General features: G+C 34.9%; 2 protein-coding genes across 5 annotated transcripts in view; one reads left to right on the plus strand and one right to left on the minus strand.

The window, feature by feature from the left end:
- Rad51b (RAD51 paralog B) overlaps positions 1 to 27,795 on the plus strand; it is a 634,368-nt gene that overhangs the window by 190,441 nt on the left and 416,132 nt on the right. The window lies entirely within an intron of this gene.
- LOC124974047 (RWD domain-containing protein 1-like) lies at positions 1,096 to 2,198 on the minus strand. Its single transcript, XM_047537618.1, has 2 exons — positions 2,073 to 2,198; positions 1,096 to 1,802 (listed from the first exon to the last, which is right to left on the minus strand). The coding sequence occupies exons 1-2, from the start codon at positions 2,196 to 2,198 to the stop codon at positions 1,146 to 1,148; spliced, it is 783 nt and encodes a 260-aa protein (XP_047393574.1). The 3' UTR covers positions 1,096 to 1,145.

Below are 27,795 nucleotides of genomic sequence, written 5' to 3' on the forward strand. Positions count from 1 at the left end.
GTTGTTAGAAGCTTTATATCATTGCTTTTGCAGTACCTTACACATGGAGAACAATAGCTCTTAGCTATTGCTGTTATGATGATGATGTTGAATGCCTGATAGTTTTATCTATTTTATGCTCTCATCTGTTTTATCTGTCCTATCTACATTATATTGAATTTTATAAGTCATTTAAAGTATTTTTTATTTTAGTTGAAATGCAAATCTTGTGTAGTAGTTGTTATTGTTCCAGTTCCTATGGCTGTGTAACAAATTACCCCAATATGTAGTGTTGTAAAATAATCAGCTAATTATGCTCACAGATTCTGCAGGTCAGGAATTAAACAGAGCACAGCAGGGATGGCTTTTCTTTGTTCCACAGTGTTCGAGACTGGAAAACCCAGGACTGGGAGGTGGAATCATTGAAAGGCTCACTCATACATATTTCTTGTTGCTGTCTGTTGGTCTCAGTTCCTCTTCTCTCCCAACAGACTAGTTTGAGCTTCCTTAAGTCAGGTGTTTGGGTTCCCCAGAGCTAACATTTCAAAAAGAGAAAGGCAGAAGCTGTATTTTTCCTGAATAGTTCAGAACATTCGTCTTACTCTGTTTGTCTGCACAGTCATGAATCCACCCAGATTTAAGGGAAAAAAATAGACTTTACCTTTTGATGGGGGCTGCAAAGTTCTGGAAGAACACATGGGACCAGAAATATGACTGAAGCTAATATTAGAAATAAAGCCAACCATAATTATATGACTTTATTTATTGAATTGTCACTTATGTAACTTTTATTTTATATGCTGGATCCTATTTTAAGTACCTAATAAACATTAATTCATTTAATCTATAGTGATCTTATTTCACAGATGAGAAAACTGAAACAGAATATTGAATTAATTGGAAACAACTTCCTCTGACCCTGATGGATATCAAAGAATTTACTATAATTTTTAAAAACTTACAAAGTATTATATTTTAAACAATTTTTTTTTATATTTGAAACTTTAAGGTCAGTTTATTAAGTTCAATGATGAAAGTGATCAGAAGAATATTCTCCTGAAAATTATTTTTTTTTTCTTAGAAAAAAAGAAAGGAAAATCAAAACCCTCTAGGCATAACCACAGATGCTGTGGCAGTCAGGCTTCTCTGTAGATGGGGATAGTCCATTAGTCTGCGGAGTCACTCCCTGGGTCAGCAGGATTGTAGTCTGGATCATCTTCATCATCCTCCAGCTCCAAGTCATCCATTTCCTGGAACAAAGACTCATCTACCTCCACATTGTTTCCAGCATCCTCCAAGAACTGGATATCAGATTTGTCAAGATTATGATCTGTTTCAAATAGCTGTTTCCCACTTAATTTATTTTTTCCTGCTTGCTCTTCTTTCATCCATTTCTTTTTAATTTCCAAAAGTTCTGCATCAAACTTGGCCTTCCAACTTAAGAAATTCTCTATTGTAACAGGAGTGCCATGGAATAATTGCTTTTCTGCTTCTTCTGCTTCTCTTTCTTTTTGTTTCTTTTCTTCTTCTCTTCTAGTTTTTATCTGATCTACTATTTCATTTAATTTTTCTTGCACAGCTGTCACTGGAGTAAAGATCATCACCATACCAAGATTTTCTTCAGCCTGTACTGCTAATAATTTTAAAATGTCTGAGACATCATTATCTTCTAGGTTTTCCTGGGAGAATATTTCATAAAGGGGAGCTTCATCTGGGTATTTTTCACTGTATGTAAACTTGAGAGTAGTCTGAACAGTTTCATCATTTTCTCCAGCCTCAGATGTCACAGTAATGGTGAAACTGGGTGGATTTTCTGATAATACTTAGCAGGACCTTGTCAAGTGAAGCACTACTGAAGGAGAATGTGGTATCAGGAGAGTCCATTTATAATTTTGGAAGACTAGTTGTTAGGAGGGTTGGATCAATGTGCAATCAAGCTTGACTGCTTTTCAAATCCGAGAGACGCTATACTGATAGAATTATCTTATAGCACTTTCAGAATCAACTGAAGCATGACTCATATCGAAGAATTCTCTTCCTTTAAAATATATCTGGTGAACTTCTCACTAATATTTTATCTTAGTCCAACTGACAAGTAATCTGCTCCCCCTCATATCAGTTGGAACTAGATCCCAAGCCCCAAAGCCTGTGAAGAAATCGGGGTAGATGGATTCGAGAACCTCCAGCTCATTGCGCTGCTCTTCGCCGTAATCTGTCATCGTGACCCTCGCTGCTACCCATGGGTCGCCCCGATACCAGGGAGCGCGCTGCCACTCAAACCGCGGCCGCGCCGGTTGTCCATATTTTAAACAATTTAAAAATATTTCTAGGCTGGAGGTATAGCTTAGGGCAGAACACCTACTTAGCATGCAGAAGATCCTGAGTTTGATCCCCTATCCCCCCCAAATAAAAAGAAAGATAGTTCAAATACATATTTGTATTTTTTTTGCACAAATCATGTTAGAATGGGTTTAAAAGAGGCACAGTTTCAATTAAGTAATTTCTTAAATTAATACAATGGTTGGGCCTCCATGATTCCATCGTTAACACAACATTCTTAGAGCTTGGGTATGGTTAGTCAAAATTTTTTCATGAAGCAGAGGATGAATGAGTGAATAAATTATGAATATCATTTTATTTGACAATGATCATGGACTGATTTGCCAAACTTGATCAATGAATTAATCCTCTGTCCTTTTATGAAAAAACAAATACCTAATGACTTTCCTTCATTGATATTGAAATCAGACATCCTTAAGTTTTATAATTCAGGTTATTTTTTAATCTTCATTTTCATTAAAGTGTTTTATCATGGGCAAAGATTGCTTTTATTCTCCCCATTTCTTTTTTTTTTTTTCATTAACCGTTGATGGAGAAATGTAACTTTGTATGCATGATTCTTAGACATATTTCAAGCCTTGTTTTATTACATTTATTGATTCTGCTTGAGAGATGTATCAGTCTCTGACCAGATTGCATAGAGGCTTTCCAGTCTTATTCTTCTCTCAGAACCAGTGCTGCTATTTTAAGGGTGGACCAAAGTGACTTTCACCTTGGTACATTTGTGACACAATTACATTGTTACCTCCTAGTCTCTACACATAAATACATAACAAGTATAAGGTGCATACAAGAAAAGGGTATTCATTTTAGGTTATCTAAACTCAAGAGGAGTCCTTAACATCCCTTTTGAACATTTAGATGATATTCTCATATCTAATTGGAGTGTTTGAGATATTCTTTAGAAACAATTTGATTAGGAGAAATTTGCATGATCAAAACTTAGCAAACAGACTTACTTATTTTGTTTGTTTAACCTTAGGATCTAAGGTTATTGTTCTAAGTGTGAATGAACCAACTACATTGACTGGAATACATAATTTAGAAATATACATCCTTTTTAAAAATTTTTTTAAAATATATTTTTTAGTTGTCAATGAATCTTTTATTTTATTTATTTATATGTGGTGCTGAGTATTGAACCCAGTGCCTCACACATGCCAGGCAAGTGCTCTACCACTGCGCCACAACTCCAGCCCCTACATTCTTTCTTTTTGAGTTAGAAATAATGTAAGAATGATTTTTCAAAAAGAGTTATGTGGATGTGATACTATCCTGTCTGCTTCTGTCTCATGTATTTGAAAGTGCTGAATCCTAAAGCTAGACTGCCAGGAACACTGTGTTTGGAAGGTGGCATGTGTGGTGTGGTATGGTAGAGTGGTGAAGAGCAGGGGCTCACAGTTTACACTGACATGAATTAAAAGATATCACAACCCAAACCTTTTTATTTCAGAAATTAAATATTTTCATCTATTTCATCTAGCAGTCAACAGAACATATACAAATTAAATTTGTTTTTTTACAGATCAATACTAGATTCTGTTTTACCCCTAGATTTCATTTGCAAATCATCACAGATTTCCATGGAAGATTTTGAATTTTTGTAAAAGTATCATGCATTAAAGAATGAATTTTAACCCCCAGATGCATCTATTTTAAAAACTGCTTAGGCCGATTTCCATGATGCACACCTGAAATTCCAGTGACTAGGGAGACTGAGGCAGGAGGATTACAAATTTTGAGGCTAGCCTCAGCAACTTAGTGAGATCAGATCTCAAAATAAAAAATAAGATGACTGGGGGTTTGGCTCAGTGGTGGAGTACCACTAGATTCAATCCCTAGTACCACAAAAAAACAAACAAATGAATAACAATAAACTCTGCTTAGTAACTAAATAGTTAATGCCACTTTAAGAAAATGAAGGTACATTGTTCTTAGTCTTGACCCCTCTGTGTCCCACATTCCTAACAGTTAAAATTTTATTAACCATTTATAGCTCATCCTACTTTGTAAAGGAATTTCTCAGATCTTTCAAATTATCTTCAAATACAAGAAAAAAAATCTAATTTTATAAACTTCCAGAAAATAGCTTTAACTCTTTTTCCTGTTACTTTTTTGTCAACAAGTGGTTAACGGTAGTAGACAATTTAGACAAGCTAAGTTTCTGTGTAATTTTTCCCCCTAAAGATAAAGATGTGATGAAACAAATCACCTGTAGCATACCTTGTGAAAGGAAAATGCTTATTTGATGACTTTTTAAAGGTACTAATTTAAATGTCAAAGCAAGTTCTATTAAGGTTTTACCTTTAATCCAAAGTTGTAATATCTCTTGCCTCTTTATCTACTTGCTGTGTACAGGTTTCAACAAGGATTTGGTTTTTAAAATAATTCTCTAGATTTTTATGGGGGAGAAATTGAAGTATTCTATGATCTTTTGAATTCAGTGATCTCTCACTCTTGAGAATTCCTAGTTCTTATTTTTTTGCATTTTTGGCACACATTGTTATTCATTTTGGGAATTATCCTGCTTTTTATTTGTCTAGATTTTCTGAGACACTAAACTCCTTGAGTCAGAGACTGGGGTGTAATGGTTAAGGGACTTCGGAGTAGTAACAAGCCTGGGTTCAAAATTTGATGGATCCAGTTATTAGCTGTGAGACTTGGGTAATTATTTGGGCCTTCGACCCAGCTCTGAAATGAATTAAATAATCCCTAAGTTGGAGTTGCAGAGACGTGTAGATATAAAATACATATTGTTCCTGGCATATAGTAAACATGAAATACATGGTTAGTTTTTAGACATTCAGTAATGATTGAGTAAAATAATTACTTAAGGGAAATTTTGACTACTGAAATAGGCCATTAGCCACATACAGAAAAAAAAAAAGAAAAAATAACCTAAATTAGGGTCAAAATAATTTAGAAAAATTGCCAGATTGCAAAGGTGCTTTTAAGGAAACTGAAAAGGAGTGAATAAAGAGATGGGAACAAAACCTGCAGAGTACTGCTTCAGTGGAGAAAAGAATTTCAGGAATTGTAGTGATTGCCCTGGCAGATTCTATAGGGAATTCAAATAGGAAGAATCTTATAGAATGATCATCTTTGGATTTGGTCATCTATTATTTACCAATTGCTATTGGTATTATTTATGACCTCTATTTACAAAGGTATAGCATTTCGTATATGCTGGGAAAGAAAATGATTTAGAAGGTACTTGTATCAGATAAGATTAGGATAACTGCATATACCAAAAGAAGAGGCAAATATATTATTGATATCTCAGCCTTTGATTGTTGCCTCCTGGTCCCAGATGGCAGCTACGACTGTAGCTATTGTTATTAATACAGTTAGCTGGGAGGAGAGATCAGCAAGAGTGTGCCCCTTCCCTTTAAGGACACTTCTGGTAAATTATACATGGCACTCCCTCTTTGGCTAAAATTAGAGACATGGACACAACTAACCACAGAATCATGTCCAAATAATACTTTCACTGGGGTTTCTTATTACTAGGAAGAAGGGGAAAGTGAAAGAAGGCAATTAGGGATAATTAGTTCTCTATGTTGCAGTTATCATTTTCATTTTCAAGGGTTACACTATTTATTATTGATAATGGGGTTTTTTCCTTTCTAAAAATTACATAGAAGATTTGAGTAACTTGAAATCACTCATAGTAAATATTTTAGTTACCAGTTGAAATCTAATTGAGGTGATGAGCATGTCCTAATCCCATTTTTCTTTTTTAATGTTTGAACTCTTAGTGTCTTTTAAAAAATATTTTTAGTTATAGATGGACACAATACCTGTATTTTATTTATTTATTTATATGTGGTGCTGAAGATCACACCCAGTACTTCATGAGTGCAAGGCAAGTGCTCCACCACTGAGTCACAGCCCCAGCCCTCTTAGTGTCTTTTTAACAAATCATTTTTTAAAATTACTCTAGAATGCACTTCCTTTTAAGGAAAAAAAATCAGGAAATACAGAAGTCTAAAAAGTGGAAAAGAAAAACTGCTTAAGTTAAACTGTCCATCATTAACATTTCTGGTGTACACATTTTTAGACTTGTTATATTTGAAAATTCATTGTGGGTAAGTAGTATAGTTTTGGGTGATGAAAAAGTTCTAGAGTGCTTATGGTTGCACAATACTATTAATGTATCCAATGCAGTTGACCTGTATGTATATGTGAAAATAGTTTAAATGATAAATTTCATGTATATTTTACTACAATTTTATAAAAAACCATTGATCCTTTGCAAGAATGAGATCATACTAAACATACTATTGTGTAAACTGCTTTTTATGGTCAACAATGAAAAGAGAACATCTTTGTATGGAAATAAACATATTTTTGGCACATGATTTTTTTTTGCCAATTATTGATTTTATTCTTTGGATGCACCACCTTCTTTTGAGGGGAGTGTGGAAGTAAGTAAAAAAGAGTATTAGCCCTCTCCTTTTAAAGTGGATTCACAGAGATCTTTGTGATACATGGAGAGGACCTGGGAAATAACCAGATGGTGGAAATTGAAGCCCTCTTGGGTCCTTATATGTGTCTGCTTGTTCAAATGACTCTGTAAATAAATGACTTTACTGTTCTTATGTCAACATGGCAGTTTTGCATTTTTTCCCCATATTTTAAAAATTTATCCAAAAGAATGTTTATTCCAGACTAGTGGTTTTCTTGGATCTATTCCCAAATTAATGTTATACTAGAGGACCAGGGCAAAGGAGAAGCTTAAATGTGGAATGTCACACTCTGTGAAATGGGTCATTCACACAAGGATCAGATGTCAGTGATGGCAGGCAGGTCTGAAACTTTGGACTTGGTAAACTTCTGTCAGGACGATTTTCTTCCCTGACCTGAGGCCTAGTAGTTCCCTGAGATGCCTTTTCCCCTATTGTCACCCTGAGAGGATGCTTGTCATTTTCCCATATCTTTGCTGTCACAGGCTCATTGTCTTCCAAAGTCCTCTCTGCTACTCTTAGATCATTATTTTTTTTACCTGCTGTAAAATGCTCTGCCTTTTTGAGGATGTTTTTGTGACCTAGCTAAATGAACAGTTATTTCTTTTCTGTGCTATACTTGTCCCTCTATTTTCATATTATTATTCTTCCAGTACCCTTATTTTTCTGCTGCTGTTGTTGTTTTGAAACCACATCTTTGATACCATTCTTTTCCATACCACTTTTCTACCCACTGTCACCTCTTCTCAAATTCAAATATTCTCCTGGCTGGCCATCACTTCCTTATCTTTCCTGTTTAGGCACCAACTCTTAAGGGTACCTTAAGGGGACTTGCAGTTTCTTTGGGATAAGGTTTTCATTAACCTTTCTCTTCCACTTAGATTTCATGGACCATAGCTCTAATTTCTCTGTTATCAAACTTTACTCTTGCGCCCCATTATCAGTCATATCTTCCTGGTAAAGTCCCAACAGCAGTCATAGTGACTTAAGTTTTCCTGTGATTGCTCCTGAGTTGTTGAGTTCATTTGGAGAGAAGTAGAGAGTGAGTCAGATTAATGCCACTATAAATAGGTGGGCACCCACCTCACTTAGCTTCTCAGCATTACTTAGTAATCTTGTTTTATGGATTTCCTCCAGTCGCACCTTGTGTCCATTGCCTCATACAAATCTTTCCCTGACTACCTTGTGTAAAGTAGCCTTCCAATTCCATTACCCTGCTTAATTTTCTTTATTACATTATCACAATGCAAAATTATCTTGTGTGTTTACTTATTCATTTTATGTTCCCCTACAGAAAGTATCATGGGAAAGGAAATATCTTTTTCTGCTGTAAAATAGAACAGCACCCAAAGTATAGTAGGTACTCAAAATATATTTTTTCAATGAGTGAATGACAATTTCAGTTATCTTCCACTCTTATTAAACATCTTACATATGAATTCTGTCTTGATATTTAGTAAATGACTACTTCCAAGTCATTATGAAAAAAAAATCATCAGATGGAAAATTCCTTCCTCATCAAAACTACAAATCTTCGCAGGAGTATTTTCCCTCTGTCCCTTCTGTTTGGATAGAAAAAGTTTTCCTTCTTCTCTTAAAGCTCTTCCACCTCATAGGGAGCTTGATTTTTCTCTAGTCCTATCTCCTTTTTAAGTCTTGTATGTAGCCTGGTGATTATGAGCATGGACTTTGCAGGCAGACATACTTGGATTCAAATTTAAGGTCTGTTACTATGAAATCTTGGGCAAAGTATATAATATCTCTCAGCTTCAGTTTCCTAGGGTGTTAGTTGAGGATAATCATACTGATGTCACACTGGGTATAGTGGTTCATGCCTGTTATCTTAGCTATTAGGGAGGCTGAGGCAGGAGGATTGCAAGTTCAAGGAAAACCTTGGTAAGTTAGCAAAACCCTGTCTCAAAATAAAAAATAAAAAAGAACTGGGGATATATTTCCATGGTAGAGCTCCCTGGGTTCAATCCCCAGTACTACAACAACAACAACAACAATACCCATGTCACAGAGTTGTTATTAAGATTTTAAAAGATATCTTTAATGTGCTAAACACTGGCTGGCACACAGTAAGCACTCAAAAGAAAGGCCTTGTATTATGATCAGCTTCTTTATCTACTGACTCCTATCCTTATTGTTTCTCACCTTTAAAAATTGTTCTGCTCAGTTGCATATTTAGCACTCCATTTCCTATTACAGTTAGTCTCCGTGTTTTGCCTCCTACTCATTTTGGAGCTCTCTTCAGTCTGGCTTCTGAAGTTTATTCGTAATTTCACTACTTCATCCCTCCCTCTCCAAGCTTGTTGTACTCTTCAGGGACTTTATCTCCCAGTGGTTCAAGTCAGACATATGGGAGATACCTTGCCTTCTTCCTTTGATTTCCCTACATTCCATCACTAAGCAGAGTTGTGATAATTTTCTCTTCAAATAGTTTCTACTTTTTTGTACATCTCTTTTTCTTTGGATGCCACCATCCCAGTCCAGGGTGTTATAATCTGTCAAAGAATTATGGCAATAGCCTCTGCCATTCACCCCTTTACCACACTATTCCATATTCTACTCTCCAGGGTGATCTAAAAAATGTAAAACTGATAATGTTATTCCCTTTCTAAACATTGCAGCAACTTCTTACTACCCTTAGGGCAAAGCCCCTTGATCAGGCTCTGTTTACCTCTTAGCTTCATCTTGTGCCACTGTTCATGTCCTTACCCTATTGAATTGAATTTCTTCTATTTCACTGAGCTCTCTCTTACCTATAAGCTTTTTCACATACTGTTCCTCTGCTTCTTTCATCATTTTTGTCAAATTCCTACTGAGCTCTGGTTTTAACCTAAACTTCCCTTCCTGAAGTAGCCTTCCCTTCAGGCTAGGGGTCCCTGTGGTCTATCCTATATTACCCTATCATCATAGTACTTGGTACATATTTTAGTTCTTTGTCTTCTCCTAAGATCCTTGAGGGCAAGAGCCATGTCCTTTTAAATTATCATTGTACTCTCTACATTCTCTAGCACAGTGTCTGGTTCATAGTAGACACTCATAAAATTTTGTTAAATGTTGATAAATAATCAGTTCAGTTAGGAGAAACACCATCCTGTATAATAGCATATGTTAAGGTTTAGAGCTACATATGGTGTTCCTATATTTAACTTTGAATATTTCTTTAAACATAAGTAAGTGTGGAAAATAATAATGCAGCTTTTCAACACATGCCCTTACTTTTCTATCCTTACACATTCCCTTATTTTTAAATATTTTAATGTTTGTTTTTATTCTATACTACAAACACTATTTTTTCCCTATTTGGATGCTTTTGAGTGTAAAATGCCACTTAAAATGAGCAGTTCTGCCAACTTTCATTTAACCTTCCAGCTATATTTGGATGGCATTTACACAAATAATTTTGTCAAGTTTTTTAGCTAGAAATTGAATTTATATTATACAATCTTCAGTTCAGTGCATCTTTAAGACAAGGAAACCCAATGAACTGTCTTGTTCTGCAACAAGCTAGACAGAAAGCACTAGGTGGGCAGAGGGCTGTGGTTTACACTATTTTGACCACTTGACAGCCCCTCCCACAGGCCTCTCCCTGCAGGGAGGCTGTTCAGAGGAATCCGTTGATGGATTAATGATCTTCTTTCCAGGCACCACTGAACTGGAGTAGGCTATAAGGCTGACTCATCCTTGACAGGGAAAAATGAATGCTCTGGAAAGACCTGTGTGACTTACAGTAGTCCTTCCTTATCTGTGGTTTCAGTTATGTGTGGTCAACTGCAGTCCGAAAATATCAAATGGAAAATTCCAGAATAAACATTTCATAAGTTTTAAATATGTTTATTATATAGTAAATGGTTATAATTGTTGTATTTTATTGTTACAGTTGTTATTCTTCATTGTGCCTAACATAAATTAAACTTTATCACAGTTGTGTGTGTATAGAAAAAAAAAAAAAACAGTATATTTTGAGTTTGGTACTGTCTTTGATTTCAGGCACCTAAGGGACATCTTGGAACATATCCCCTGTAGATAAAGGGGAACTGCTATAGCCTATTAGATAAGAAACATTTTCAAATTTATTTATAAAAAGTTTGTTATGGAATTTCTACTGATTATGCCTCATTGTCCTTTTCCTAAGAAAGAAGTCTTATTCTTCCCCCCATTAACTGAGATACCAATGAATCACTATACATTAGTTTTCCTTGCCTTTCTTATGTGACCACCGACTATTTGATAATGTCATTTAGGGAAGATTTTGTTCATTTTTTTGGTGTACTTTGGATCTAAAAAATAATTAGAAATATTCCTAATTTTGACATTATTGGCCTTTCATACTGGAAGATAGAATATTTTGTAATTCTTACTGACACAGAAAGGTGAGACTTTTATTTTTCATTTTTAGATCAGTAAAGATTGTTTGCCTTCTTAAGTCTATAACAAGAATGTTGAGGAGATAGTTTATGTAACTCCATTTGAGCTGGGTGCGGTGGTGGCACATGCTTGTAATCCCAGACGCTCAGGCTGAGGCAGAAAGATTGCAAGTTCAAGGCCAGCCTCAGCAACTCAGTAAGACCCTGAGCAACTTAGCCAGAACCTGTTTCAAAATTAAAAAAACACAAAGGACTGGGGATATAGCTCAGTGGTAAAGAATCCTGAGTTCTGTCCCTGGTTCAACAAAACAAAGCAACAACAACAACAAAAAATCAAAACCCAAACAAACAAACCTCCATTTGATTCTAAATTGACAACAGAGTTAATTAAATAATTGAAATAATGGATGTTTCCTGTGCAGCTTTAAGAAGATGAAGCAACCACTTTTAGCAGCAGCAACAACAACAACAAAGTGAATGTCTTGTTTTAAAGTCCTCAGAGGAAGGTTATGTGGACAGTTAAGGTAATAAAATTCCCAAAACAAAAGTCCTTTGAGGCCAAAAACAAACCATTCAATCTTTCTTTTTTTTTTTTTCCCCCAAATTCTTCTCTGGCAATTGTCTTCTCCCACAGAAACAAGAGGGCTGGTCTGAAAAATTTGAATTCCTTATGTTGCAAACTAGGCAAATTTGCAACCATTTTTCTTGAATTTCAAACTGAAAGGAGAGGAACATGTGACTTAGGGAATTAACTTTTGGGGTTCCAAAGTTAAACATATTCTAAACCCTTAATGTGTCTGCTTCCTGGTAGCAATATGATCTGTGGTTCTTTTGGACTCTGATTAATCTAATTTATCCAGTTCTTTTCCTTACATAAATTAAACTATAGAGAGTCTCTTCTCATGGATTTCATTGTTTTATCTCATTTCCAAAGTTTTACTTTTTTTTCCTTTCTCTTTTTTAAAAATAACAAGGTGTTTGGAAGTTTGGCATGATGTCAGTTTTGCAATGTTCAGAAATGAGCTGCTTTCGTTTTATCTGTGTCCTTATATACACTGTGAGATATCTACTATTACAAGAAAAATCAATTCATGCCTTTAAAAAGTCTTATTTTTCCCAAATTAACATATCCTGAGTTCCATATCATGGGTAGAATATGAAAATAAGAGAATTTGACACTAATCTCCCCATTGTTGAGTATTAACATTCAAGGAAAGGTTTTCCTCATTATTATTTTATTATTTTAACACTCCAGAAAGCTGATTCTATCTGCCATTTATAACTCTGTTTCTAAGGGGAAAATACATCCACGGTTAGACAGGGTCAAGCAGTCAGAGCTGTTGCCCTGTCTTGCCTCTTCCTTTAACTTCTTCCTTTAAATGCTGTCCTGTTGTCATATAGTATATTAGTAAGTATCTGGCATTTGAAATGTGTGGCTGTTGCCAACTTCTAGAGAAAATATGAACTAAGCTGTTGCCATCATTATATCTTCAGTTAAAAGCTAGGAATTATATGAATTACAGACCTGAGTCAAGCTTTTATAGAGAAGATTCAGTTGAAAACATTGTGCACCAGTTCTTAATAACTTAAATACAAACATGCAAATACTGGCATGTATCCAGAAACTAAGGTCCAATTAAGTACAGTTGTTTCATCTTACAAAATAATATTCCTACCAAGAAATCTTGGCAGCCATATTGATAACTTCTCATAAAAGAGGCAGATGGGACTATAAAGAGGCCTGAAACGGATTTTTTTTTTTTTTAAATACCAACTTCTTTTTTTTTTTTTTTTTTTTTTTTTTTTATAAATATCAGGAGCCAGGCCTAGAAATCAAGCATCCTGATTTTTTTCCTCTGGTTTTCTAATTATTAGTCTGATTATTTTAGTTGTCTCTTATCTGTTCAGAAGTTATAATTTGTAGTGATGGCACCAGTGGATGTTATAGAACTGGAAATTACATAATGATCTAGATGGCAGTTTATAGGTTTAGTTAGTTTCAAAGACCATGTTTATCTAGAAAATAATTAAGAAGGGTTAATAGACACTTTCCTGTGATTAGTGGTTCATCTGTTTCTTATGTTCCACCTTGACCACCACTGATCTCTCAGAAGTCTCTAAAACCTCTTCTCATATCAGAATGTATACCCCTCAAGAGATCAAAGCTTTTATGCACATTATTTATTGTAACCTCCCAGTATTCTAGGGAGCTATGTTATGTGGCTCCATTTTATTTTTTTAATTTATTTTTGAGATGGGGATTGAGCCCAGGGGTGCTTAATCATTGAGCAACATCCTCAGCCCTTTTTGTTTTTTGAGACAGTCTTGCTAAGTTACTTAGGGACTCACTAAGTTTCTAAAGCTGGCTTTGAACTTGTGATCATCTTGTCTCAGTCTCCTGAGTCGCTGGGATTACAGACATGTGCCACCATGCCCAGCTTCCATTTTTATTTTTAAAACCAAGTGGGGAATAGACAGTCTCTTAGGTTACAACATGAAGCAGTGGTAGAGACAGAAATACTCTTTAGTCAGAAACATTTCCTCATTCTGGCTCTTAAATGTGAGATGCAGTGAACTGCCTTTGTCTAAATAAGCCTTTGACATTTAGGGTGTGTGGAAAATATGTGTTCCTGTTCAAGTTTTGCTGTTTAATTATTGTCTGTTAAAGTAATGATTAGAAAATTGAAGAAAACAGAACACTCAGGCCTCATTGCAGCCTCTGCAGTTAGTACCTGTGGCCTCTGAATAGAGTGCTTGTATTTCCTGGGAATTATTATTCTATCATTTACTCATCTTAATTTTTTTTTTCAGGGCACTGCTGATAAGAATTTGGGGAAAATTATTTTTTCACATTCAAGCTTTATGTATGAAAATTAGACTTTGGAAATAAAGTATATTTCAAAGCTAGATCATGTAGAAAAATAACTGCAAAATCTACATTTTTTAAAATGTAGATGGAGTGCCTTTCCCCCACTTTTTAAGTTTGAAAAGCCACTACAAAAATTGAATTTTAAAATTGACTTAATCCATCAATCTATATTGCTATAAAGTTTTGTGGTTTTTTTTTTTTTTTTTAGAAAAAAAGCTAATTTGTGCCAGGCATTGTGGTGCACGCCTATAATCCCAGCTACTACTCAGGATACGGAGGCAGAAGGATTCCAAGTTAGAGGCCAGCCTTGACAACTTAACGAGACCCTGTCTCAAAAATAAAATAAAAGAGGCTGAAGATATAGATCAGTGGTAGAGTGCTTGCCTAGCATGTGAAAGGCCTTGGGTTCAATTCCCAGTGTTGCCAAAAACCACAAACAACAACAACAACAAAACAAAAAAATTAAAAAACTAGTTTGCCTTATCATAAATATTTTTTTAAATAATTTGCAGCTGTGTTTTTATTTGAATATTTATCACTCAACAGTTATCTTGTGATTTTAGTGGCTTTACTCTCCTTAAAAAAAAAAAGAAAGAAAAAGAAAAAAAAACTTTTCGTATCCATAATGCTTATTTGGAATCTTTAAAACAACACAGGAATTTTTTTCTTCTTTCCTTTTTAAGGGCTGCTCCTCAAATTAACTCACATGCCTAAACCTGTGTTATAATTCAAAAGGAACAGCAGAATCTTTTGCATTCAATCTTTTTATAAAACCCAGGTCAGCATTGCTGTCCTGTGGATGTCTTAAACATTGCAATTTTGGTAAACTATTCCATGTGCCTCTAGCATCTCCAATTTGTGAACCAGTCTCACTATATTTATCCCTGGTGTATTCTTCCACATGTTTGTTTTGTAGTGTAATAACACTTGACAGCTGTAAATTTTTCCATATGCTCCATCTTGTAGAGATAAACAATGTATATGCTGTACATTTTCCTCAGCTTTGAAGATTTACTTTTGAAATAAACAAGTCCATAGGATTTTACAGTAGGTTTTAGAAAGTTGTCACGCAAGCATATTCTTCATGAAAGGGAAGATAGTTAACTTTCCATCCTTTAACTATATACTGGTTAATTGAACTTTTCCAAGGGGCTAGGAGTAACTTAACCAGTTTTTGATTTTCAAAGATTTACTAGAGCAGCACAGACCTGTATTTGAAAATCTTGATAAGTACTTTATTTCATGGAATATAAATACCCTAATTCTTTGAGTGGATTAATGAACTAGCTTTGGATTTGCTTGTAGTTTCCTCTTTTATCTTTCACAAATGTTTATAGCAGCTCAATTCAAAATAACTAGATTGTGGAACCAACCTAGATGCCCTTCAGTAGATGAATGGGTAATAAACTGTGGTATATATACACAATGGAATATTACTCAGAATAAAGAGGAATGAAATTATGGCATTTGCAGGTAAATGGATGGAGCTGGAGAATATCATGCTAAGTGAAATAAGTCAGTCCCCCCAAAAAACCAAAGGCCCAATGAATTCTCTGATAGATGGATGCTGATACATAATGGGGTAGGGGGGCAGTATGTGAAGAATGGAGGAATGTTGGATTGTGTAGACAGAAATGAGGGGAGGGGAGGGGACGGGGGAAGGAAAGGTGGTGGAATGTGACAAACATCATTACCCTACGTACATGTAAGATTACATGAATGTTGTGACTCTACGTTGTGTACATCCAGAGAAATGAAAAGTTGTACCCCATTTGTGTACAATGAGTCAAAATGCATTCTGCTATCATGTAGAACTAGAACAAACAATAAAAATATTTTTAAAAAGTTGGTATTGGCATGTAATGATGACATCTAAAGCACTTATTTTGTGATAGCAGTTTATCGCATAGACGGAATCTTAATGATTTGTAAGAACCATTTTTAAAAATTTTGGTTCTCTTAGTAAATCAAGTTTTTCTGACAAGTTTTATTTGTGAAAATGAGTGCAAATATCTTAACGTTCTGTTTTTCTCCAAACTTGATATCTATTGCCTACATTTTTCCTGCAAGATATAAGGTAATTTTATTGTTCGACTTCCCAAGACTTAAGGGCGGACATGCCTCATAAACTTTCCATCGTTAACTCCAAACTTGGCTACATAAAAAATACAAATTGCAATATCTATAGGTTTATTTTTATTGTTATTATTGTCATTTCTTTAACACACAAAATTTACTACATTTATTCAAGAGATTTTTGACATATAACTCAAAATTGGTGTGTAAATCTGATTTTCATAGCAACAATGTGTGGGATGGGTTATTGACCAATGGTGTGTGAAAGCTATGATTAAATTTTTAGAAATTTTGTAAACTAGTTATCACTAAATATTAAACTACATAAACATAATAATAAATGATTTTAAAACAAAGATAATCAGTACTCAAAACAGTATTTCATAATTATTTTTACTCAAAACTAATTATTTTATAATTACTACAATTTTAATCTTTGCTGCTGCAGTTGTGTCTATTGTGTATATACTGGAAAACTGTGTAATGATATATTCTACTGTATATCTTTTTGCAACTTTGTGTTCACTCACATCAGATTAAATCAACCATGGTAGAAGTATTAGTACCTTGGAAATCTGCAAAAACAAAAAATCAAGACTTGACTTACAGATTATATTGTCTAGACTTAAAGTGATAAAGAATATGTTAATAGTACATATTAAATTTTAAAATGTGTCATGTCTTTATGGTCATTATATTATGACTACCACCAAAAGATTGAGAAAATATTCTTTCAGTATCTGAAAACTTATCATGAAAGAACTTCACCTCTTGGACAAATGAAAGAGTGAAGTTGTGGCACATGTCTGTGTCTTTTTATTCACTAACTAGAGCAAAACCATCAGCTGTAACAGCAGAATTATAGGAATGATGTGTTGCTGCAAGTATATCAGACATCAGATACTGAAGACATAATTCAGTTTATACTTTTTTTTTTTTAATCATGCTACTCAGAACACACTGCCTCATTTGCGGAGCATGTGTGAGGATTTTCTCATTTCTTCAAAGGTTACTGTTAAAGGATACAACAAATTCATTTGTGAAGTGTTCTAGTGATCCACGTCCATCCTTTTGATCACAAGTTACCTTAGAATGTTGTTACAAAACTTTTGTGGAAAAAGAAATACTATAATACTGAATATATTTGACCATACTTTCCTGAGGGAATAATTCCCCCAAGAAAATTCTATTGTTTGGCTCATTGTTGGAAAGTAGCTTAGATTGCTTAATTTAAGTATCAAAAGGGGAAATAGCTGTATTCAACAGAACTTGTTTTTATTAATCTTGTGAATCACCTGATGATCCATGATTTGCACAGTTAGGCAATATATGAGTAAATATGGGTAAGAATATCATTTGGTTCAAGGGTGGTTTTTAAGGTATTGGAATATATTTAGAACTCTCACACCTGCTCTTTGTAATAGGAGAACCTGGTTAAGTTCCTGCCTTCAAGGAACTTGATAGTATTAATTGATTTTTCCCATACTTTAGTAAGCTTAGTATTATTACCCTTGCAATTTTTGTTATATCTGTGCACTTCTTGTACTTTTATTACTTAGTTTTTAAAATTTGACTTCTTTTTTAAAAAAATAAGTGATAATACCCATGAAAGTTTGAGTTTAAGGTGATATTTTTTCCTAATGCCTGTTAAAATATTGCCTAACCATTACAATTTTTACCACTTTTTCCTCACATTACCAATGGTATGTGTACCGTATTTTGGAAAATAATGTGATCGTGATAATAAGTAGGTATTAGAGTAAATAGTTTTGTTTATTCTTCAAAACAGTGTTATGAGTTAAGCATTGGCATCTCCATTTAATAAATGAGGATAATAAGAAATCAGATAAATTAAGTAATTTGTTCAAGGTCATAGGCAAGAACATAGCAGATCAAGATCCATGCTAATCCTTGCTACTCATAGCAGGGAGGTCCTTGGAACTGCAAAATCTTTTGAGTCCCATTTCAGTCCCAAGTGGGAGTCTGCATTGTAACAAAAATCCCCCAGGTGATTCTCATGCACATGAAGGTTTGAGGAGTACTTAAGAGAAGATGGATGACTTGGTCATTGATTTGACTGGTCTCCTTTTCTCTATGCAGTGTAATTTTCTTCATGCCATTCTGTTTTGAGTTACTACTATTTTTAAGAAATTTGGAAAGGTGTAGGAGATAATATTCTCAATAATTTTGATTTTTTTCTTTCTTAAAGTCATTTTTGCTGTTTTACTTCTTTCCTTAATTGTGATATGAAGACTAAATGGAGAAGTCAACATTTTCACTTTTTTATCTCATTATTTCCTTCCCCGCCAGCCTCAGATATACGGTCATTCTTTTCCTACCTACCCAAACCTGGGCTCTGAGAACTGTCTATAGACAGTTATAGAGCTAATTCTCAATGATTCTTGGAAGGTTTTGATGGTATGTGTGCCATCCTGATTCCTGGCCTCTTTTCATCTCCCTCCAGCTCTCTGGCACTCAGCTCTTTGACTGTTTACTTTTCTTTTTACTAAGATGTGCCTACTTCTGTATCCATGAGGCCTGTTTTCTTTCTACCATGTCTCCTTCTGTTTCTCACTTAATGATGCTCTTATAATTTTAAGTTTAATATAATCAACAGCCACAGGAGACCTCATACAGGCAATCTTTTGGAGATGGTCAGAGTGTTGGGAATTTGATGGTTGGATCTGGAAATATTGGTAATGTCAATGATGAATGTAGCAGGCCATAGATTCCAAAGTATTCCAGTGTGTCATGAGAATTTCATCAATGTATTGTCTTTGTGGTTTCTTTGTAGAGTTTTCCTTTGAATCCCATGTGTCTGGTTTCTAGACTCTGTGCCTGGTTTGTACAGTTATAACTCTTTTTCTTGGTGTTTATATAGCCGTTTGTTCAATTTCAAATGGTTATTTGAGATGAATAAAAGTTGGACTTACTCATGAGACCAGAGCTTGTGTTCTTGTTCATTGGTGGCCAGATACAGGTCATAATGGTATTTAGTTTTCTTAAATTTGAACAGTGTTAAAAGGGGTTTGATTCACTTGAATTAAAGGAGGGACTGGCAATTACATTATTATTTCTCATTAATATTGGAGAGGGGAGACTATTCATTACATTTTGTAAAGCAAGAAACAAAGAATAGTTGATTCTTACAATAGTAATTTCAGACTGAAAGATGTGTTTATTAGCCAACTGTAGACACACCTTTACTGAGCCCATATTTTTTTTTTATAGTCTTCAGTTTTGCAATCATTTAGAATTGTGGTGTGGTGTTTTCTTCCCCTCTCTGCCACTTTTTTTTTTTTTTTTTTTGTATACACCCTTTCCCCCTCCCCTTCACCATACTTTTGTTTCCCTGAGAAAAGGAGAGTACCTCTTAGATTGTAGAATAAATATTTCTTTGTGAAGTTTGACTTATTTATGCTTCAGGGGTTGTCAATGTATACACAATAGAGGAGGTGATGGAGGCTCCTAGGCATGCCAACTCAGCACTTTGTGCGTGTTGAGGCCAAAGAGCATGTTAGGCAGGCTGAAAAAAATTTAACAAGTCAGAACATTTTACAATTTCCATATTTATCAAACATGTCAAGGGATGGGATCCTAAAGCCTTCCAAGGATTAATTGCCTCTAGGACTTCAACTGTTATTATTAAGATGGAGGAAGCCAAGTTCTCAACACCCCGTGATTTGCTCTAATAACCACAAGAATCAGAATGTAGGTGATTCTTGTTGAATGAAAGGTAATCCTGAGGCTAAAATGCTCTTTGAATGGGAGAAAAAAACTTCTTTCAACAGATGAACTATGTGTGAATCTTCCTGACAGAATTTAAAATGGAGTTTGAAGTTTATTTACTTGGAGCTTTGGTTTTATTAATTCTCTGGTTGGTGGCTCTTGACCTTTGACATCAGTAACCTATGAAACTCAAGTAGAAGGTGCTTAGATACATTCAGACCTTCCACACAGAGCTGGCCATTGGCTTTTTGAGATTTGGCAAAACATCTTAGAATTCTTACTTGTTTTCCAGTCTTTGGGCTTTGGCAGATCCTGACGTGCATTTTGCCAAGTGCTTTCCTTTGAGTTTTAGTACAGGAATATCTTGAACAGAATTAATTGGTGAATCATTTGCATTATTCTGATCAGAATGTTGTTTGGGGAAGATATATGATGACTGAGAGATATCAGGAACTTTACAAATAGTTTTTTAGTGCCAGTTTTTCCTTAGGTGGGGAGAAAAATAGAATTCAAGTCTCAAATGTTTTCAGCAAAAGATCTGGAATTTGGAATCTTTAACTAGTAGTTTCCAAATTTGTCTATATTGCTCTTTCCACAAAGGCAAACTATAGGTCTGAAAATCTTTAGAAAAGTTGCAAAGTTGATCTATAACCTTGGCCCAATCATTAATTTGAAAATTAAAGTTATAAAGTGGTTTTCAGTGAGCAAATAGTGAGAGCAATTCACTTCTGGAGAAATAAATTAGGATTAAAGGGAAAAAAAAAAAAAAAAAAAAGCAAAGTGGCTAAGCTTAAGGTAGGTCTTTGGAACTGATGCCAAACTGCAGGAGATGACAAAACCCCTGAGAAGACTAAAGTTATTAAAAATGCCGTGAGGTAGCTTTTCCATTACAGTTTGTAGAAAAGGTTGTAAAAGAAGGAAGCATGCTATAACTTTACCAATGAGTATTAAGCCATAAAATTTTAAAAGAACTGGAAAAGGATATGGTTAAATATGGCACCCAACTTCTTATTGCCCATCGGGTTGCCAGGAAGCATGATGATAAAAACGGGTTTCTTCTTGTCTGTTAGAGTCCTACCTTTTGTAACTGGCCCAGAGAAAGTAGTACCAGCAACTCTGAGTGACTACTTATTGTCTCCTTGAGAAAACAACAATGCAAATAAGCATAGTTTAGAGGGAAGCAAGATTTTAAACAATTGATGTGGAAATCTTCACATTCAAATTATTTAGAAACCAACTGGTAGAAAATGTTGGGAAATTCTAGTTCTGAATTCTGTAAACTGTTATAAAGGGAAAACAGGGTGATAGACACTTTATTATATGCTTCAAATAGTGAGAAGGAGGATGTTATAAGCATATCAGTGGGTCAGTCTTGATGGTTTTCTTCTCTCTCATAATCTGTATGTTCTTCTAACTGTTTACAGTGTTGAAAAAGCAAGATCTGTTTTGAATCCTTGATCTTATTTTGACACTGACTTGGCACTGATTTAGCTGGTCTGTGATATTTGGTGGTCTATATCCATACTGGCGTAGGTCTAAACATTCTTTATTTAGGTCAACTTGCCATGTATTTGTTTAACTCTAAGTGTTCATTTAAGAAACATTTATGTTTTTTCTCTTGAAATTTGGTCCTGGTTACCTTAAAACAGACAATTTAGTATAGAACTTTTTAACCTTTGTTTCCCTGTAGCCTTTTCTCATCCCTTTCTTCCTCCCTCCCTTTCTTACTGATTATAATCTGTTTAGTATGTGTTTATTAATCATCAATAGGTACAGTGTCACATCTTACTTTTTGCCCAATTACAGTCTGATGCAGCAGACAGGATTTTTGTTAGGTTGAGAGTCAGTTTTTAGAAATTCAAAATGACTTATTACTTTATCAAAATTATATCTTAGGTTTGGATAATAGAGAATGTAAGTGAATATTTTAAGGGCAGCTCTTGTTTTATATACATCTTATCTCCCACAGTGCCTTTTACACCGTAGGAACTGAATAAAAATGTTACTGATTTTAATTCAGTTAATTTTTTAGTGTGAGGGAGAGAGTAGATCATTTAGTTCTGTATCTGAATATGCATTCCAGGAATGGTGAATGCTTTTTTGTGCCAAAAATCCATTAATATTACAGGAAACAAAACCCAATGATGGGACTGGGGTTGTGGCTCAGTGGTAGAGTGCTTGTCTAACACGTGTGAGGCACTGGGTTCAATCCTTAGCACTGTGTAAAAATAAAATAAAGGCATTGTGTCCATCTACAACTAAAAATAACAACAACAACAACAACAAAAGAAAAACACCAATGAGGATCATTTAAGTAAAAAGTAATACAGTTTTTACAAGTTGTTTTTTTTTAGATAAAGTATAAAATGTCATACACATCTGAATTTAAAATTAAAATCAAGAAGCAAAACATTCTCATGAGTAAGTATGTGAAACAATAATTTTGAGACTATCTTAGCTCTATATTATTAATGTTCTATAATATTAGCATCTTGGAGCTAGACCAGGTTGTTGTATGGGATAGGCGAAAAGAGCAAGATACGCAGACTTTCAGGGGTAATGATTTCATTACTTAATGGCAATTAAAAAAGAAAAATCTAATAAATTGTTTAGGGTTTAAATTATTCAATTAAAAAAATATAACTATTTTGATTTTTCCTTCAAGTTCAGAAGCAGAGGCTTTCCTCAGGCCTTCCCTCCTCAGCTGTAGCAGCATCAACATCACCAGCAGTCCTGGCCCTCATGTGGGAATTGCAGAATATCATACCTCATTATAAGGAAAAAGACTTTGTGGAAATTCTAGCACATCTTGTAGTCTTTTAGAGCATTGCATAAAAGGTGGAGGGGAGGAAGGAAGGAAGGAAGGAAAGAACCCCTTCTAAACGTATGCTGTTTGTGGTTTTCAGTATAAAATGGGACTAACTACTGATGGTTTTCTATAAATCAGATAAAACTATGTTGAGGCCCGGTTTAAACTCATTAGATGAATGATCTTCCTTTTGGGTATAGTGTTTATACTAAGTGTACTATAACTTTTCAAGATAGTTTTTTTTTTTTTTTTTTTTTTTAAAGAATAATAGGATTCTGTGCTTTTTATTTTATACTTATTTTAGGACACTTTATTATAATGTTTACATCTATAAATATTGTTTATGTGTATAAAAATAATGTTTCTACTTACAAATAAGCCTAAGAGTCTATTTAATTTGTTTTTTGTACATTTAAAATTTTTATTCTTTAAGACTAGGAAGAATGGCAGGTAGACAGCTTTCAAAGAGGCAAAGAGAATAGGTGAAGGAAAATCAATTTTATGGGAAGAGATGTGGTCTTGTCACTAAGGGAGCCAAGACATTAACAGAGGAAGAAGAGAAAATTCTATCAGTTTCTACTTCCAGGGGCAATAAATCTCTCCACAGGCTCTTTTTCTGTGCAAAATCCTATTAAAATGACAAATTTTCAAATTAGAATTATAAAAGAAAGGTGTGCTGGTTGGAGAAAATTTTTAAAAAATGAAGAAGAATAAAAAAGAAAGAGCAGCCATCTCCAACACCACCACCCAGAGAAAATGACTCAATGTTTTAGTCTATTTCTTTCTAATCTTTTTTCATGCAATTTAATGTAGTTGAAATCATGATTAATAAACACTTGGTTGGTCTGCTGTTGTTTTCCTTAAATACTATTTTTGACTCTCAGTTCTTTTGAGTAATTATAATGTACCAGGCATTATGTTAAACATTTTACAAATTTTATCTCCTCTCATTGCCCTCTAAGGGTGGGTATTATAAAGTCTTGAGTTTGTGTTAAGGGAATATCTACAAATGAGCTCTTCTATAAGTGTGCTTTGCTGTATAAAGAAAATATAAACTACAAGATAGAAAGTCTTTAAAAATGTTCCTTGAAATTAGAGCTTTAGAGTTACACATAGTAGTTGGGTTCATCCTGAAGGTTAGACTTTTTTTTTTTTTTTTTTTGTGAGTGCTTTCCTTTTAAATTTTGCTTTGAGGTTTTTATTTTGGAGGGAAGAAGAACCTGTCATCTATAAAGAATGAAATATTTTCAACTGAAACCTTATCTGCAGTGTTTAGTGTGTCAACAAGTTCTAAATTGTAAAGAAGTCTTATCAGAGTAAAGGCTTTGAAAATGATATGAAAATATTCGTTTGGTGTTCACTCCTCCAACCTAGATGAAGCATACAAGGGAGTAACTGAATTTGACGATATTTAGATAGCTACATAGTGAGTAATCAAAACATTCCTTAGGTGTTAATAAGAGGTTAAGATTGGCCTACCTAGAGTTTATATAATAGAACTGAGTAGAGGAATCAGTAAGTTGGACAGTTAGCTGTTCAAAGCCTTGGATCAGGCTAGCACTTGCCCTGTAAGGGTGTCAGGACACATCAGAGTGGGTAGAGATTGCACTGGTTCAACTGAGGTCTCCAGCTCCTCTGCCAACTCCTGTTTGCTCAGAGTCACTCCTCGCCCTGTCCTTCACTCTTCAGATTACAAACAACTCCATATCCTCCAGGTGCAGGTGATCTGTGGCTCCTATAGGGAGCCCTAGGTCTCCTTGGAAGTACTGTGAAGACTTCAAGATTTTGTAGCAAAAGTTTCCAAACAATATTTCAAAATAGCTCTTTGGTTTGCGCCTGTGTATGTATTATCATGGTCAAGATGGCACTCCAGGCCCTCTGACTCTAAGTGCCTCCTACCAGTCTTTTTGTTTCTTCTTTTAGTACTCACACTCTCATCTACCATTTCCAGAATAAGCGAGCTAGCTTTTTTTCTTTCTTTCCTTCTTTTTTTTTTTTTTTTTTTTTTTTTTTAAGAATTTGCAATGCTTCACATTTTGTTGTCGTTTTTAGATGTACCTGACAGAGTATATTTTGACATATCATGCATACATGGAGTACAACCCATTACAATTAGGATCCCATTCTTGTGGTTGTACCTAATGTGGAATTACACTGGTCAATGTATTCTTTTATGAGAAAAGGAAAGTTGTCTGATTCATTCTACTGTCTTTCCTATTCCCATTCCCTACTCCCTTCCCTACATTCCCCTTTGTCTAATACTGTGAGCTTCTATTTTCCCCCATCCCTGTATTGTGTATTAGCACCCACATATCAGAGAGAACATTCAGCCTTTGACTTTTTAGGACTGGCTTATTTCACGTCTAGCCCAGCACACAGCTTCCTGGCAGGCCTGCAGGACCCAGTGCCCAGTCCTGATACATTTCCAGATTTCGCTTTCTAAAACATTTCTCTCATGTCATTCCTCTGCTCATGAATGTCTTAAGCATCAGTCTTAAATTTCTCAACTTGTTCTTTGAGGTTCTCTGTAACCTGTCTCCATGCTCTCACTTTTATTTCCCACTCCAACCTGTAGCTCTTTTCCAGTCCAGTGGTGTGCATTTAAACTTGCATCCTTTCTTCTCCTCCTCTTCCTCTTCCTCTCCTCCCCCCACCTTTTCCCTCCCCTTCCTCCTTCTACTTCCTTCTTCCTTTTTGGGTAGTGCTGGGAATTGAACCCAGGACCTGTGTGTGTTAGGCAACCACTCTATCACTGGGCTACGTCTGCAGCCCACAGCTTGTACACTTTATTGGTAGTGTTTTTTCCAGAGGTCTAGAAAATCCTTACTTTTTAATTTATTAAAATCTTCCTAATTCTCCAGTCCTATTTCTTCTGTGAAATATTTCCTAATTCATTTTACCTAGGTCTTTCTTGCTTTATACATCCCTTATAGACAATATCTGACAGAGGAAGTCATGTTTTTATGGAAGTTATTTTTCTCCAGTAGATTATACACTTCATCACAAAAATGATGATGGTAAGGCAGGCCTCTACCCTTCACAAGTGATTTCTTCCTTAGCTCTGTCCTCTTCCCCCATCACCCCTCCTTGGTAATTCACATCACTGTACATTTATCCTTTCATCATCTTTCTTTTCCTTTCCTTCAGATTTTAAATATACCAACATGCCCTAGGGTGCATCATTTTTAGACTATGGCAAAGTTTTTTTCTTCATAATATCACATAATATATTTTCATGTAATATATTTTTCAATCCTACATAAAAATTTTTACAAAAGAAACCTACTTAGGGGCTGCAAGTGCAGTTCAGTGGTAGAGCATGAGGCCCTGGGTTTGATTCCCAGATCCATCCCCACAAAGATCCTACATCAAGAAATAAAAGCACCTGAAATCCCATCAATGTGAACATTGAGGTTGCTGTCTTTTCAGGCGTCTCTTGTCTCACACACACATATGCTGACATAAGTGCCTTACTGCTCTTTTCCATGAATGGCTTTTTTTAATACTGAATTTTTCAGAGAACATTTACCTTCCCTCCTCTCCCCATCTCTTCAGATATTCATCACCAAGTCCACATAATCATACACAGATATAAATGAAGCCCTGTTTATTTTTTAATTTATTTTTATTTGTTCTGATTAGTTATACATGACAGTAGAATGCATTTTGACACATCATACATAAATGAAGTATAACTTCTCATTCTTCTGGTTGTACATGATGTAGAATTACACAGGTCATGTAATCATATATGCACATAGGGTAATGATGTCCAATTCATTCCACTATCATTCCTACCTCCAGGCCCTTCCTCTTCCTCACTCCCCTCTGTCTAGTCCAAAGTACCTCTATTCTCCCCACTGCCCTTATTGTGAATTAGCATTCACATATCAGAGAAAACATTCAGCCTTTGGTTCTTTGGGATTGCAGGCCTGTTATTTTTAAGAAAGCTTTTTATTTTGGGTTTGTCTAATGATTCCTTATGATTACTTTCAGGTTATGTGTTTGGGGCAATAATAGCACAGAATTGATACTTTGTTGTGATTCATTGACATGAAAAACCATGAGTTCACACTAATAATTCCAATGCTAATTCAGCACTAGCTATTCTTTCAGTCACTTCTTTCCTGTTTTTAGCTCTTCAAGAGTGAGAATTCAAGAGTGAGAAGCCTGATTTCATTATCCTCAATGTATTTACTTATTTACTTGGTCTTAGAATACAAAGAAAGCAATTTCAGAATTGATAGCCTGTATATTTTCAAAAAGGAACACAACTATAACTAGTAGTCATTATTTGTTTTGGGTTTGTTTTTTGTTTTCAGCTTTAGGGGATATGGTGCAATACCCGTTTCAAAAGTAGCTTGTGTTAGTTTTCCATTCTCTGCTCTCCCACTTCCATAAGTGTGGTAAGATACTCATTTGAAATATAAGTTTGATTCATCTGTTTCTGTTTGTATTTCATTTTACCATTTACTCCCATTGTTTTTGAGAGTGTGTGTGTGTGCGTGTGTATGTGAACATGTGTAAAATAGCACGTTTTCAAAATCAGAACTGTAACAAAAACGTATGCTCAGAGAAACACCACCTCCCATTCTTTCTGTGCCATTCCCATTCCTCGTTTCTGGTATAATCTTTTTCTTATTTATTTTTCTGTTTATTTTTTGCAGATATATGCATATTTGTTATTCAAGAAGATACTTGTATAGTTCTTATTTCCTCTTCTTCTTTACACATAATAGCACACTACATTCTTTTTTTTTTTTTTTTTTTTGAGGGAGGAAATTGCATTCTTTTTTTTTTTTTTTACATTTCTTTTTTTTTATTGTATACACATGGGATACACGTTGTTTCTCTATTTGTACATGGAGTCAAGGCATACCTTTTGTGTAATCATAAATTTACATAGGGCAATGATGTTTGATTCATTATTTTTTTCCCTTCCCCCACCCCTCCCACCCCTCTTTTCCCTCTACACAGTCCTTCCTTCCTCCATTCTTACCACCCTCCTTATCCCTAACCCTAACCCTAACGCTAACCCCTCCCACCCCCCATTATATGTCCTCATCCGCTTATCAGCGAGATCATTTGTCCTTTAGTTTTTTGAGATTGACTTATTTCACTTAGCATGATATTCTCCAATTTCATCCATTT

The sequence above is a fragment of the Sciurus carolinensis genome, chromosome 2 (genome assembly GCF_902686445.1).
Source record: "Sciurus carolinensis chromosome 2, mSciCar1.2, whole genome shotgun sequence".
Lineage (NCBI taxonomy): Eukaryota > Metazoa > Chordata > Mammalia > Rodentia > Sciuridae > Sciurus > Sciurus carolinensis.